Source organism: Gigantopelta aegis, chromosome 3, assembly GCF_016097555.1.
Source record: "Gigantopelta aegis isolate Gae_Host chromosome 3, Gae_host_genome, whole genome shotgun sequence".
NCBI lineage: Eukaryota > Metazoa > Mollusca > Gastropoda > Neomphalida > Peltospiridae > Gigantopelta > Gigantopelta aegis.
In genome coordinates this window covers 26,884,768-26,901,806 of record NC_054701.1, presented here as the reverse complement: position 1 = coordinate 26,901,806, position 17,039 = coordinate 26,884,768, and the positions used below count along the sequence as shown (strand labels likewise).

The 17,039-nt window shown below is 36.7% G+C and overlaps 1 protein-coding gene across 1 annotated transcript; it reads left to right on the top strand.

Annotated features, from left to right (window-relative positions):
• The first annotated feature begins 339 nt into the window (after positions 1–339).
• Positions 340–16,970, top strand: LOC121367787 (mitochondrial import inner membrane translocase subunit Tim17-A-like). Its single transcript, XM_041492155.1, has 7 exons — positions 340–492; positions 10,905–11,004; positions 11,557–11,620; positions 11,888–12,016; positions 13,023–13,058; positions 14,477–14,551; positions 15,279–16,970. Exons 1-7 carry the CDS (start codon positions 467–469, stop codon positions 15,368–15,370), a joined length of 522 nt encoding a protein of 173 aa, XP_041348089.1. The 5' UTR covers positions 340–466; the 3' UTR covers positions 15,371–16,970.
• The last annotated feature ends 69 nt before the right edge of the window (positions 16,971–17,039 follow it).

Below are 17,039 nucleotides of genomic sequence, written 5' to 3'. Positions count from 1 at the left end.
ACATGTACTTTATTAGATAGAGTTGTAGTTTAGTTTTTTGATGTTAGCGATTAATATTTTATGTACTTTATTTTTGCTGGTCAACCAGACTATGTTTTTATTATTCATATTATTTTGAACATGGAAATAAAGTTATTGTATTGTATAATTCATGTACGGAAATAAATAAATGATTGATTGATTGACTACGAAACCGACTGGGGATTCGTGTGAATTTTAAGTTGCGTGAAAGAAACAAAACTTCACGTAAAATATTGGTAATTGACGCGTGCAGTGAAACGTTCACTGTTGCATCATAATAAATGCGCAATTATCGTCTGTTCGCAGCGACACCTATAAACCGTTTCACACAAGAACTGTTTCCACGTCGTCTGTTGACTTGCAGCTAAATTGTATGTCTGTGCGTATCACAATTTAGGAACTGGTTTTCAAAGGTGAATGGAACGAACGAAGGAAGTTTGACAGAATGGAAGAATATGCAAGAGATCCATGGTTTGTATTGAGTATTAAAATGTTTATTTGAATATAATATGCAAGGACACATTCCTGGAAGTATTCTTTACTGAAGTGTGGCTTTCTTAATGCTGTGTCTTAAAAACATTACCACTGACTGACATGGAAGGTCACGAAGGCCTATAGTAACAACGGCGCACGTGTTTTATGTCAAGTTTCGATTTGTCACGTATAAACTATAATTGTATTTTCACATTTATTTCTTTAAACACTATCAGTGGCAGTTCAAGTTTATTGGACTAAGTCTAATGATGTATATTAACAAAATGAAAATTGTTTTGTAACCTGTTTAATAAAATGTTGCTAATTTAGTAATTAAATTATTCATTTATTGGTTTTTGTTTGACATGCACATGAACAATTAAAATCTTAAAGTTAAAGGTCCACGCTTATGGCACATTATTAATACATGGTATATAAAAAAACCCATAAACATTACAGTATTAAAAATAAAAAACAAAAATATCATCCCAATTATTAATAAAGTGACTTTGTAAAACGCTTGGGGGAAAACCCCACTGCTCAGTCGATTTGACTAGATTGATGCATCAGACCTGTGATGTATCATCCGGCGGATTCCACACAGTGACATTCTGTTAGTAGATCAACATGTCAACAGCAGAGAATGATTTTTCGAAAAACAGCTGATTCTTAACAGCTGCTAGTTTAGATAGACATTTTGGTCTTATCACATTTGTACATCTGCTCTAAGGATACCTCGATTGGTGAGGCAGTTGTATATGAGCACATTAACCTAATTACCTACCTACCTGTGAGAAGCAGGACACAAGGTCAGTCCTGACTTTTGAAAGTGGGATATAAACATTGACTTTATTAAAATATGTGTTCAAATCAGAACGCATTTAAAACAACAAGCAGAATAAATAACATTATTTTATTGCTTAACATCACATGAAACAGGGATCTGAATTTATTGTTTTAGATAGATCGGTATGATGCAATGCAGGTATGAACACATACAAATAATAATCCAATTTATCTTGCTACCTACATGTGTTACTACAGGTGTTGTTCATTGTTTAAGCCTTCATAGAGGCACAATTATTTCATAACACTTTCTGTGGTGTCCTAATTACTGGTAGATATGTGTATGTATGTATATATATGTGTATGTATATATATATATATATATGTATATATATATATATACAAATTTGGCACGAACAATTCTGTCATTCGTCTGTCGGTTATGCAAAACCAATATTAACATAAATGACGGATCGTTCGTACAAAAGCTGTAATCGTTCGGCAGAAAATAAAAAAAACCTGTGTGTTAGCTAATATCATCAATGTTTTGGAAAGCTTCATGTGGTGGGAAATTCCTGACCTAGATGTACGTCATATGACACATGCTTGATGGTAATGTTCTAACCAACTTTCCATCCGTCGTTCAACGTGTCCAGCTATTTTCTTTATGACTACCTCACTTTCGTTATAAAACACTACCTACATTGGCACGCCACCAACATATTTACAATTTGCTGACATTTGCAGTCGTCATGATATTCGGTGTTTGTAAGCACGTCACTGAAGTTTTATGAGTAGTTTCTTAGAATATTGTATTATATACCGATGCAATTTAATGACACTGATGAAAACAAAATATGTTTTGAAAATAAAAATAGACATGTGTCATCATAAGTGCACAAGACGGGGAAATGCTGGAGCAAAACCTCAAATTCGGGTAAAAATGGTAGAGATAATCGGGCAAAATGTGCTAACCTGAGACCTTTTTACCATAATATATTTCCATCATTCTACCCTCAAAATTAGTTGTAATCGTTTGCAACCCTATAATCGTGATTCATTTGCAACCCTATATAATTTTTTGGTAGTAATACTAATATGAATAAATGATGTTATCCAGATTCGGGCATTTTCGTTTAATTCGGGCAAAAACCAGCCTGCCCCCTACACAAAAGGGAGCCTTTATGCCCATGGGTGTCATGAAAAATCTCTCTCACCGCTACTCCAAGCCAATCTGAACAACTCGGCTGATTAAGGATTTCCTGCGGAGTTCAACACTTGTAGCTTCTTCCAGACTGATTCGAATCTATTAATAACAAACGCAATGACATTCTAGCGACTGTACCTAGTGTCGGGACAAAATGACCACTATTAACCGTGCAGCCTGTCACAAGAGCATGTAGTATTATTAACATGCACCGCGGGGCGCGAGATGTCGTGACAATCGTTTTCTCGTTACTATGAATAGCATTTTACAGAATTATTCCTCATTTCCAACGAATCGAAATTAGCTTAATTTTTATTTTCGTCTGGCAGCTTTCAAGTTGGTCCTAGCACACAAAAAGTATATATATATATATATATATATACATACACACACGTACTGTATTTGACCGGAAATTAGCCCATGTCTTTGAATAAGCCCCCCTCCATTTTGATAGCATTTAAGAAATAGGCCCTCATTGGTAAATAAGCCCACCCCCAAATTCAGTGCCTTATACATAACACGAAACTGCAAGTTTGTTCAAAGTTCATTTAAATGGTCATATCTCCTGCAGATAATTAAACACAAATGTAACAATATTTTACCACCAGTGAGATTTAACTGTCTGACAATAACAGTGTATAACATTGTTTTCAATTTCATGCCTGCAGTATTTCTTTGAAGTGCTCAAGTCTGAACTAAAACCAATGTCTATTTTTACCACCACACTGGGTCTGCAGTTAATGCTAATTAGGCAAATACCTTATTCTGATTGGCTAAGAACAATGACCGAGATTGACAATTCTTTGTAATGTAAGCTGGCTGCATGTGTCGGAAACGTGTGTATAGGCTATTAAGTTTGTTGTTAATTGCTGTTGTTTTAAGTCTTCTCAGCATTAAATTTTGGATGTAAATAAACAGCACTGGTAAGTAATTGTAACATAGAAGGTGTGTTTCTGATAACTAGATACTAGTAGAAAAACCCAATTAAATTAATTAATAAACAATTATTATTTATTAATAACAAATGGAACACTAACAGATGTGTTACTGAATGTTTTTTTTCTTCTTGCTAGTTCATTTAATTATTATTATTTATTTTAATTTAATTTTTTTTTTCTCTCAACAAAACTAGCCCCTTGTCTGGGAATAAGCCCACCCCATGCTAAGCTCACAATGAGTTGTCTTGGCCCCCTGGGCTTATTTACGGTCAAATACTGTATATATATATATATATATATATATATATATATATATATATATATATATATATCTTCAAAAAAAGAAACGCAAAAGGGTACAAATGGGTTATAACTCCGATTTTATGTTTCCTACCGGTTCATGCTTTGTGAATATAAGGTCATTGCATGTCCCAAACACATTCCCACGGTTACATTCGATAAAACGCAGCTACTGTACAATAAAGTTCCAAAATGTGAATATTCGCAAAAACGCAGCCACGTGCAAACCATGTCACCACTGCACGTGCGTTGTCTGCATGTGCAACATGAACACCGACAGTATAAAAGTGCAGCGTGTTCGCTTGCCTGGCCTCTGTATCTGGCCGACAGTTGACAATCCAGGACATGCCACGTCTCAGTGAACCGCAGAGAAACAATGCCATCGGCCGACTAGACGCAGGCGAATCCAGAACGGCCGTTGCCAGGGCATTCCATGTGTCCCCAAGCATCATCTCCAGACTGGGGGACCATTACCAGCAACATGGATCAACACGTGACCTCCCTAGATCTGGTCGACCACGGGTCACTACCCCCGGGCAGGACCGCTACATCCGGGTACGCCACCTTCGGGAACGATTGACTACTGCCACCTCCACAGCCGCAGCAATACCAGGTTTGCGCAGGATATCTGACCAGACCGTACGGAACCGCCTACGTGAGGTAGGAATTCGTGCCAGACGTCCAGTTCGAGGTGTCATCTTAACACCACAACACCGTCGACTCCGACTGCAGTGGTGCCAGATTCATCGACAATGGCCTCAACTGTGATGGAGACAGGTGTGGTTCAGTGACGAGTCCCGATTTCTGCTCCGACGTCATGATGGAAGATGTCGCGTGTATAGGCGTCGTGGTGAACGTTATGCGGCAAACTGCGTGCAGGAAGTGGACAGATTCGGCGGGGGTAGTGTCATGGTGTGGGCAGCCATCTCACACACTGGCAGAACTGACCTGGTCCACGTGTAGGGCAACCTGAATGCACAGGGCTACATTGACCAGATCCTCCGGCCACACATCGTTCCAGTTATGGCCAACGCCAACGCAGTGTTCCAACATGACAATGCCAGGTCTCACACAGCACGTCTCACAACGGCTTTCCTACAGAACAACAACATTAATGTCCTTCCTTGGCCATCGATATCACCGGATTTGAACCCAATTGAGCATCTATGGGACGAGTTGGACCGACGCCTCCGACAGCGACAACCACAGCCCCAGACCCTGCCCGAGCTGGCAGCAGCCTTGCAGGCCGAGTGGGCCACCATCCCCCGGGACGTCATCCGTGCCAGGCAGTTGTCAACACACGCGGAGGCCACACCCGGTATTGACTCCAGATGACCTTGACCTTGGTGGTGTGTCCTATCACTTGCTCACAATGGACTAAAGTGAATTGTGAACAATCCTGCAACATTTGGTAATTATCGGACTCACCATTCAATAATTAAATCAATTCTCCAAATGTTACGACAATGTGGTTTTGCGTTTCTTCTTTTGAAGAGTATATATATATATATATATATATATATATATATATATATATATATATATATATATATACATTCACATGGGCGTACATAGGATTTTGAAAAATAGATTGCAGAGATATTGGGCATATATTTCTATGTTGAGTTTTGAAAAGGGGGGTGGTTCCAAAATAGATTGCAGAGATATTGGGCATATATTTCTATGTTGAGTAAATATAATAATATCAGATATATTAAATTATAAAAAAAGCGATTTCAGGGGGGGGTGGGGTTGGTCACCCCCCCCCCCTCATGTACGCCCATGATACATACATACATACATACATACATACATACATACATACATACATACATACATACATATATATATACATATATATGTATGTATATACATACAAAATTACATTAAAAAAAAAAAAAAAAAACTACTACCAATAGTTAGTTATTTAATAATGACATGTTTCGGCATATTGCCTTTTTCAAATTAACAATAAGATGACGTAACGTCATTCTCATCATGACGTCATTGAGACAAACAGATTATTATTTTATTTTTTATACACTCTCATTTCCATTATTGTAATATTGTTTTATCAATTTGTACAGGATCTGCGTAGATACAACAGTAGTCTAAAAACAGCAGGTTAATGCATTGAAAAGTAGCCGTCAAAACAGACATTAGACCACTAACTATATATATATATATATACACATACGTACGTACATACATACATACATACATACATACATACATATAGATATTCATACATCAATACATACTAGCCAGTGCCAGGTCTGCCCACTGTTTCATGCACGTAAGCGGGATCGACCGCGTAGATTGTAGGCCCCATGCATATGGTTGAGTTAAAAGAGCTTCCTTTTTATGGAAGCTTCGATAGCTCAGAGCGTATTGTGGTTAGTCTTGCAATTTGCGGGCGAATCGGTGCCACAGGTTCGAGTCCCAGCAACGGCATGGGACAATTTGTGAGGCCAGAAAGGATTTAATTATCCCCTGCGCCAGTGCGTTAATATCTATGTATGTAATAGTCAACCTCGACATACATACAAAATATAGATATACATATATATGTATATATATATACATATATCTATAGTGTTCTCGCTAGGTGAAAATTAAAGGAGGGTGGCTGCTCGGCACCACACCCTTCAAAAAACCCCACCCAAAAACAAAAAACACCACCAATAAACGAAAAGCAAAAAAAAAGGTGGGGTGGGGGAGTAGTTTGGTTACCATATTGTTGTGTGTTGGTAGACTGAGAAAAGACATACTCCTTATTTTGCCTACAAAAAAGTGCAAAGGGGTTTATAAAAAGACTCGTCTTTTAATTAAACCGAAGATGATATCGGTCTGACATTCATGGGCAGTTCCGGTTTTGCTGTGATAAAATATCGCCAGCTGATAAAGTAGTTTCGTTTTTGTAAAGACGGTGTATATATTATTTAGCTTATTTAGCACTCCAGATAATGATAAACACTGCCACTTCCGTTGTTTTTATAAGCGTTCATATCCCCTCAAAATGAAAAGTTTACAATATTTTATGAAGAACTGCTGAATAAACAGAATAACAGAAAGTAAAAATCATCAGTTTCAACCAATTATATCTGCAACTGAGGACAAAATATCAAACGATCGTTAGTGGAAACAAAAGACAGAATGACCATTCTGATCACGTGACAAATTTGGCGCCAAATAAGAGGTGTTTTTTTCAATCGGAGATTGCCGTATCCATAAAAAATAAAATATTTTCATTGCTTACATAAAATATAACTTTTATTGTGTCTATCAAACATACAAATGGATACAGATATTGGACAAAATAGAGGCTGTTAAAAATACTGTTAAATTACGCTTGTTTCCTTTGATGTCCAGTGTGCAGACTGATCGTTGTTTTTTGTGAGGAAAAAAGTGCATTTAAAAATAGCAGAGATAGGTGCTGGAAAATAAAGAGGGGCGCTCAAAAATAAAGGAGGGCGGGGAACGTGAAAGGGCGGCAAAATGGAGCAGCGAGAACACTGATATATATATACTCTTCAAAAAAAGAAACGCAAAAGGGTACAAATGGGTTATAACTCCGATTTTATGTTTCCTACCGGTTCATGCTTTGTGAATATAAGGTCATTGCATGTCCCAAACACATTCCCACGGTTACATTCGATAAAACGCAGCTACTGTACAATAAAGTTCCAAAATGTGAATATTCGCAAAAACGCAGCCACGTGCAAACCATGTCACCACTGCACGTGCGTTGTCTGCACGTGCAACATGAACACCGACAGTATAAAAGTGCAGGGTGTTCGCTTGCCTGGCCTCTGTATCTGGCCGACAGTTGACAATCCAGGACATGCCACGTCTCATTGAACCGCAGAGAAACAATGCCATCGGCCGACTAGACGCAGGCGAATCCAGAACGGCCGTTGCCAGGGCATTCCATGTGTCCCCAAGCACCATCTCCAGACTGTGTGACCGTTACCAGCAACATGGGTCAACACGTGACCTCCCTAGATCCGGTCGACCACGGGTCACTACCCCCGGGCAGGACCGCTACATCCGGGTACGCCATCTTCGGGAACGATTGACTACTGCCACCTCCACAGCCGCAGCAATACCAGGTTTGCGCAGGATATCCGACCAGACCGTACGGAACCGCCTACGTGAGGTAGGAATTCGTGCCAGACGTCCAGTTCGAGGTGTCATCTTAACACCACAACACCGTCGACTCCGACTGCAGTGGTGCCAGATTCATCGACAATGGCCTCAACTGCGATGGAGACAGGTGTGGTTCAGTGACGAGTCCCGATTTCTGCTCCGACGTCATGATGGAAGATGTCGCGTGTATAGGCGTCGTGGTGAACGTTGTGCGGCAAACTGCGTGCAGGAAGTGGACAGATTCGGCGGGGGTAGTGTCATGGTGTGGGCAGGCATCTCACACACTGGCAGAACTGACCTGGTCCACGTGCAGGGCAACCTGAATGCACATGGCTACATTGACCAGATCCTCCGGCCACACATCGTTCCAGTTATGGCCAACGCCAATGCAGTGTTCCAACATGACAACGCCAGGCCTCACACAGCACGTCTCACAACGGCTTTCCTACAGAACAACAACATTAATGTCCTTCCTTGGCCATCGATATCACCGGATTTGAACCCAATTGAGCATCTATGGGACGAGTTGGACCGACGCCTCCGACAGCGACAACCACAGCCCCAGACCGTGCCTGAGCTGGCAGCAGCCTTGCAGGCCGAGTGGGCCACCATCCCCCGGGACGTCATCCGTACTCTGGTTGCTTCAATGGGCAGGCGGTGCCAGGCAGTTGTCAACACACGCGGAGGCCACACCCGGTATTGACTCCAGATGACCTTGACCTTGGTGGTGTGTCCTATCACTTACTCACAATGGACTAGAGTGAATTGTGAACAATCCTGCAACATTTGGTAATTATCGGACTCACCATTCAATAATTAAATCAATTCTCCAAATGTTACGACAATGTGGTTTTGCGTTTCTTCTTTTGAAGAGTATATATATATGCACGCATGCATACACACACACACACACACACATATATATATATGCTGCAAACAGTCACAATTTCCGTTTTTTGTTTCTGAATTCCGAAAATTGTCGTAATATTCCAATTATAGATGAGGCATGTTCGGAAGGGAAAATGTTTTTTATTTGTGTTGGTGCTTTGTGTTTGTTTCATCGGTAATAAGTAAACACATTGTAAGGCCAGTCGTTTTTGATTAATAGGTTTATGGATCCGCCGAAGTTCATTAAAAAGCCCCGCTAGAAAAATAAAAATGCAAACCTACTTTTTTTTTCTTTTTTTTGACCGCCGTTCTGACCAAAAAAAAAAGTAATTCAAGGATATTTTCCCCAAAATTATACTTGTCAAATCATATTCTGTCTTTGTTAAATTATTTATTCAGAAGTACGTTACGTTTTGACTTTGCTGTGTACTGTGCGGGTGCACAGGTGCATGGCCACCATCTTGTTGTTGTTGTTATTGATACTTGTGGAAAGCGGCTATATGTCGAAATCAGAATTTCAAGTAGCAGAATTGAACAGTTTATCATAGTATGTCTGTATCAACATCATAAATACATATCAAAAGTATAAATCAATAAGCATCTATGTATAATACAGTATTTATCTGCCTGAATCATGTGAATGCCAAAGCAGTAAAATTACGACATATGCAGACCAATTTCTGTTGAATCCGGGTCGTTTCGCCCTAAAACCATTTCGAACCCTATGTTGTTTCGCCCTTAGACCCGTTGGTTCGTTCTAAAATCTTATTCGTACGGAGTTGTTTCGCCCCAAAAGTGAGTTGATTCGCCCCGATTATATATTTATTAGTGTAATTGTTTTGAAATAACATGAATATATCCACATTAGTTATTTAAACGAGATATAAATACTGTAAAACCCGGGAAACAGAATGGTAGTGAATGAGAAAGTACATGCAACCACAAAATCCATTTGCAACATATATGTGTGTGTGTGTGTGTTCATGATGAATAATCTGGATTTGAATTGTTTTGGGGGGTTTTCCCCGACAGAAAAAAATAATTAAAAAATGGATCCAAAACTTTTATTTTTATTTTTATTTCGACCACCTACATATATTTTGTGGGAAAAAAATCCGTAAACCATTTAATAAAAAATAGGTGGCCTAATAGATCATGTTGGCATTGATCGTTTTAACTAGCTACTACCAAACGTCTTGAGTTTACCAGTGGACATCCGAGTGTATTAGGACAAAATAAAATAATTCAGTAACAGCAAAGATAATTCCTGAGTTGTATGACTTGAATTAATTTAATAATATAATTGCTATTACTTTTTGCTGCCACCTTTGTGGGGGTGGGGGTGGGGGTGTAATTAAAAAACCCAAACCCCAAACATTTATTGAATGATGACCAAGTTGGTGTATTTTACTGTAATGTTTATCATATGTAATTATTATCTTTTAAAAAGTATTGTTAGCCAGAAACTTGTGACAATGGCTTCTAAATAAGGAATCCCCATTTAAAGGGAGTTATCACTGGCTCCCTATCACTTCTCTGAGGCTAGTTCAAGGAGAGTAATTTTTAGCTCTCCTTAACAAGAAGTGAATTTTTTTTTTTTAATAGTAAGTTACTGCAATATGATTAAATATCTTACTGCAATATGATTAAATATCTTAATGGCTCCTCATAATCTAAGGGGAGGTATGGTGTTCAATGAATGAATAGGGTAATGTCTTAAAGGGACATACCCTAGTTTTTAAACACTAAGGCATATTTTTTTACTATTGGAGCCATTTTTGACAACTGATTTTATTGTTTCGATTATCCATTTCCGTACATTCGAAGTGTTTTTGGTCATCCTAGTGTTTTTAATATCACAAAATGCGTGTCTCATATTTTTAAAAATGCACGTGAGTCTGAGAAGTAACAGCTATGGAGTCCAGTTTTAATCTCGTTTTAGAGGATATTTCACCATTTCAAAGTCACAGACTTATGTTTCACTCAATTGTAACTTTATCCAAATGTTTTACAGGTTTGTAGATTAACTAAACTTAATTTTCATGGGTTGAAACTAGGGTATGTCCCTTTTAATGTTGCAAAATAATTAACAAATAAGTTAAAATTGAATGTTCAACTTTTATTTAATTATTTTTTTCTAGTCCATGGAGAATAGTGGATGACTGTGGTGGTGCATTTTCTATGGGAGCTATTGGAGGAATGCTCTTTCATGGCATCAAAGGTTTCAGAAATGCACCAAGTGTAAGTATCCGTCCATAACCAAAAATAGTATCTGTATTGTGGTGGACACCCTCAACTGTATGACTATTACAGGCAAGATGTCTTCCCTGAGATCACATAAGCAGAGGCACTGTATAGCATGCAGTACATTCACATATTCATATTTTCCATCATTTTGCACATGTGACTGACTAGAAATAATAAAACAACAGGAAATAGCTTTGATTGAGACTGAAAATGACTGCTTTACTTTTTATTTTTATTTAAGAAATACCTGGGAATTTTTAGTTAAAAAGGTGGTTTGGGGCTGAATGTCACAGTCATTTTGTGGAATTGATATCAGTCTGTGACCTCTAATTTGATAATAAATTTAACCGTTTTACCAACAACGAAAATCAGGAAATATTAGGATATGAATCTTAATTCGTTTCGAAAAGAAGTTGTAGTCAATAAATGTTGTGATTGGGAATAATGTGCCCAAGTAAATGCTAATTTTCAGCCTTACAATTATTGTGACTATTTGTTCATCTTGTGTTAATGTCAAATTATACATTTCATGTTTTCAATTTTTAGGGAAATTACAGGAGATTAATTGGAAGTTTCGTATCATTAAAGGAAAGAGCTCCAATAACAGGAGGTAAGTTATCTGTATTTCCATCAATTTTATCATTGAAACAGCAAATAAATATGGTAACATTAATTATTTGGCACAGTTTCAAATGTATCTAAAATTTATTGTAAATCACTGACTTTTCAGTAATTTAATTTAATTTTTTTTTTCCAATGTTTGAAAGTGGTTAAAATAACACAAATGTTATGTTATTAGTTGTTTCGTGAACTGTTTTAATAAGAGTTATGTAAATAAAATGTATAGACCATATATTAATACGTCTTATAATTTCAGGAAATTTTGCTGTGTGGGGTGGCTTGTTTTCAGCAATAGATTGTTCTATGGTTTATATCAGGAAGAAGGAAGATCCTTGGAATTCAATAACTAGTGGCGCTCTTACGGGAGCTATACTTTCTGTCAGGAGTAAGTTTCATCAAGTTTTTCGGTTATTTTCACTTGGAACAAGATATAATATTTGAAATTAGATTTGCAGTTTTATACTAATACAAAATTAAGTAAAAATGTATATTTTCATAACCAAGTCAGAAGAGAATTTTGTTTTAAAACTAAATATAAATTACCAAAACAATTTGAGCAGATGCTCCACTACTTAATAATGCACATGATAGATAGATATCTAGTTTAACATGCCCATATACCACTAGGGTTTCGAACAAGCCCATCCGAGTCCTGCCTCCGATAAGACTCTGGATTGGGGGTGGGGAGGGTAGAGTTAAAAATGGGCAGACTTTTGAAAATAGCAAGTAGTAAAAAAGTTAATAGAATATGAAAAAAAAAAAAAAAAAAGTTACAAGCGAAAAATAAGAAAGAAGAGAGGATCGGACTATTTAATAATATTAAAAAAGAAAGTAATTTCGACATAAAATTTTGAACGAAGGTCTAAAAGTTTTAAAGTCCGATCTATATGTCTACGTGAGTGGCCTCGTTAAGGCTGTATGGGTGCACAGCTTATAGGGACGAGATGGGTTGGATCCCGTCAAAAAAATCCCTAAATTGACAGTCATTAGATGTTGAAGGTGTAGTGCTGTGCAGAAATACAGATCTTGAGAAGCCGGATCCGTCTGTGCTCAGGCCTTGAGACCAGTCAGTTGTTGTTTCAAGGTAACACGGTGAATGTAAATATACTATCAGATTAATACTATATACCTCAAAATTAATTAAGCATCACTTGAATTTTATTGCAGCCAAAGAGATGCCTAGAAGTAGTTGTCTGTGTCGACATGGTTTAAATCAGATATACTGGGTATTTTTCGAGATGGCGTGAATAACTTACTTGTGAGAAGCACAGAAGTGTGATTTCAGCTCCATGGTTAAGGGCACTATCCTGAGTTTGTTATCATTGTTAAGATGTTGCTGACTAACAAAGATGTTTTAATGACTGAAATACATATCAAATAAATCTTTTCAGATGGTACAGGAGCCATGATTGGATCAGCTATTATTGGTAAGTAATTTTAACCATATTTAGCTTCTGATATAAGCTGTGATATACTGATTCATTGCTGTTGAAAGTTAGCAGATGAAGGCAATACTTTTATTAGCTGTACACTAATTTATATTTAGTTTGTCACTCATTTGTGACAGTATCTGTTTTGTTAGTATGACCAGTTTGATGTATTTCTGTTTGTGCTGTTTCGAAAGTTGTTCAACTGAAGGGGGACTATATAAGTTGTAGAAGCATCACGAGGGGTATATGGGTTTTTATGTACCCTCTGTGTGTTCTTTTACCCCGAGCCGACATGTTAAACCATATAGCCAAATAATCAAAATAACGCCAGACAATAATTGTTAACAATTTATTAACGGAGCCGTACCACGCGGACGCGAACGAAACCACTTGCCAGTGACGAAAAATAGTTCCATCAATAAACAAGTTTTTAACTTCAAATGTTTGTAATACAAAATTCTTTGAAACAGATATTAATAAAAACAAAACAATTTTTTTTTTTTTTATCAGAAATGTATGTAGTAAAAAAATAAAAATATTAAAAATAAAAAACAAAAAAACAACTGTTGCTAATCGTGCATTAATACAATAACACCACGACCGTAATTAGGTGGCCCAGTTCAACATTGCAGCTTTTAAAAGTATTGAAATAGTGTATTTTATAGTAAAAATAAAATTAATTATGTATACTTGATTGATTTTCAATGTTATTTATAATCTAATTATTGCTTTAGCATTAACTGGGGTGGCTGGAAACTGTTGGAAATTACAGACAGGGTATAAGATAATTTGGCTCCGCCCACGGGTATAAGGGATTTGTCCAACAGCAAACAACCAATGAGATTAAAGAATTTTACATGAAGGCGAGATAATAGTTTTTGTCTCCATCTATATGTAGTTTGACCAGTTTGATGTCTTTCTGTTTGTGCTGTTTAGAAAGTTGTTCAACTGAAGGGGTACTATAGTTTTTGTCTCCATCTGTATGTCTGTTGTCCATGTCCCACACTATAGGTTTCATCCTTCTGTCGGTGTGTGTGTATGTGTTCCACATATAATTTTCCAAACTTGTTTTTTCAATACTTCAAGATATTGATCTGGAATTTTATGTCTATCTTTAACATACCCAGTTGCAGATCAGATTTGACTTTCATGGTGATTTGCTATATATTTTTTACAGCGTTACAGCTCTTGCAATTAGGAGATACAAAAATGTGTTGGGCTAGTAGGGAAATGTATTGTTTTAGCAGTACTCTCAGAATTCTTATTCAAATTGTATTATTTATTGATAACTGAAAATAGAGAGAGTATGCAGCTATTGAAACAGGTTGTTTATCTGGAATATGGGTGTTATATTCTCGTATATGCACAGTGAGTACTATGCATAATTTTCATGAGTATTTTGGATTTTCTTTTAGGTGGTGTTCTACTCGCTTTGATAGAAGGCATGGGTATCATGTTCACACGATTTACAGCAGAACAGTTTAATCCAGGTAACACCTGATGGTTCTAAACATTAATGTTTTGCACCGATCTATAACTAAAGAAATAACAATGGAAAGCAATATTTGTTTAACGACACGTCAGCATATTTTAAACTACAGCTATTTGGTGTTGAACATGGTTATTTTGACACTTGGTTGAGTTTAGAAGGAGGAAATCCACAAACTGCTATTCATACTGAAAAGCAGCAAGGAATATTTTATGTGCACTTTCCCATAGAAAGAACTAGACTTTATTACACGTATTGGTAAAAATATCTTGGTACATATCAAAGTGATACGTCCCACTGGAACGCCAAGTAGGACTTAACACTTCAACATCACATGACATCATCGATTGGTGCACTACAACCGTGCAAGACAGTCAACCAAATGAGTTGAGTGATTTAAATTAAAATCGATTTTGGGTAATAAATATTGATATTAACTCGCAACCATCTCGTATCATATTTATGTCCTTTGTGAAATAATTTTCAGTGTCACTTGCTAAAGCTTGTGACGATTGAAAATGATTTCACTTGGGACATAAACATGATATGGAATGGAAACTTGTTTAATATCCTTAAATATGTCCTTTGATATATCAGTTGTGGGGCACCGATTGGAATGGGAAAGAACTGTGTTGAGAAAAAGTAACCGTAATATTCTATGTTAAAAGGTTTCTACTGTTTTTTTAAATTTCATGTTCTGAATTTTTAATATATTTTTTTTTCCGCAGCAAACCGAATGGTAATGGACGATCCAAATCAACCATCGGGTTCACCAGTCCAACAAGGCAGCATATTTGGTGGAGCACCACAGTATCAATAACACTGACTTGAAGATTTATTCTAGGAAGACTAAACCATGTGTATTTATTAACAGTTTTTATCAGCAGAAGATGTAATTCTGCTACAGTGGACACCTATCCCAAAATATCAAAACTATTGTTACTGATTTTTTTTGTAGAAAAGAGAGACAACTTTTGGAAGTTTTATGATGGACATGTTTTATTAACAATGGATGCTAAAAATCTTTTGTGTTTAACATCAGCTTGAAATGTTGTTTTTTCTTTATATCTTTGTTGAACAGTCCAAGAATGTGTTTATTTGTGTGTAGTTGATGTGATGACAGTGTAAAAATTAATTTTTCTGTTTGTGGTGAATATACATTGTTTTCCTGCCAAGTTTGAAGATGTCTAGCTCTAAATGTTTCCCATTTATTGCTGTTTAAAACTATTAGTTTGTAGGTAAAATGTTGAATGTAGTATGATTTTGAATAATTCTTTATTTGAAATCCGGTGAAAAATGTCACACCTAAAAAAACATTTAAAATGTTCTTTTTACTATTATGTAATGCTTACTTTATACTTTAATTAAATAGAAGGTTTCTTTTTGTTTAACGACACCACTAGAGCACATTGATTTATTATTGATTGGATGTAAACAGTCAATTAGAGCACAGCTGAATTTCTAGTCCAATGGGAGCTTCATATTTGGTCACGTGAAGTACATTTATCTCCCGATAAAGTACTTCAGACATTCACTTTATAAGCGGTATTGCTGCACAAGATTTTGGCTCTGCTCTAAGACAGTTAGAGGACGAGTAACAATACTTTATCGGCGTATAAAGTTAGTGTCGCACGAGAAAACGCTCGGCTAACACCTCGCCTTTGTTTCGTGCGACACTACCTTTATACGCCGATAAAGTATTGTTACTCGTCCTCTAACTATTACATAGAAATCTGTGCATCTTATAACAGATTTCAAAACAAACGTACAAAAAATGGGCAGTTTTGGTGAACGAAGCAGTATCCACTGAAAATTGCCACCTGGGCCCATATTTTCGAAGCTCTTAGTGCCAAGAAATAGTAAAACCATCGTAGGGTGCGACGTCACAACAGCACACGCCATAGTGACATCATAGCTTATGCTAATTTTACGATTTTGTAGGCTAAGATTGCTTCGAAAATATGGGCCCTGTCATCTATTGATAAACACACTAGTGTGTAGAGAGGGGGGGAAAAAAAACTACCTTGTTTTTGCTCTCGTCTGATGGTTCATTATAGAATTCCCTGTAATCTTTTTTCTTTTTTTCATCTAGTCATCAAATGTGCAGTAATTTAAGCAGACTGTGCTTGGTACAAGAATACATCAGTTGGCTTGTTTGTATATGTATGTTTCAGTTCATTTCATTGAAACAAATGGATCATATTTTCGATACACGAAAAACTAAAATAATTGTGTACATTTGTAACAAAACTATTATCATTTGAAAAATGTACACACTGTCTTATCCACATTATATTTCAGAAACTCATTTTATTGTAAATGCATCTGTTAAAATTTTATTAGAAACCATTTATTATTGTACATGTTGGTTTGTTTTCGAAGAATGTAAATATGTCCATAAAAATAAAATATAAAGATTTTTTTCTCGTTCATCTCTCTATATCTTCAGCTAGAAAATTGAATTCAAATATTACAGAACAAGGATAACA

What these genes read in the sequence shown, in the direction of transcription:
- LOC121367787 (XM_041492155.1), top strand. Translation starts at nt 467, where the DNA reads ATGGAAGAATATGCAAGAGATCCATG. An exon ending in GTTTCAGAAATGCACCAAGT is followed by an intron (nt 11,005 to 11,556) that starts GTAAGTATCCGT and finishes TTCAATTTTTAG; the next exon opens with GGAAATTACAGGAGATTAAT. An exon ending in AGCTATACTTTCTGTCAGGA is followed by an intron (nt 12,017 to 13,022) that starts GTAAGTTTCATC and finishes AAATCTTTTCAG; the next exon opens with ATGGTACAGGAGCCATGATT.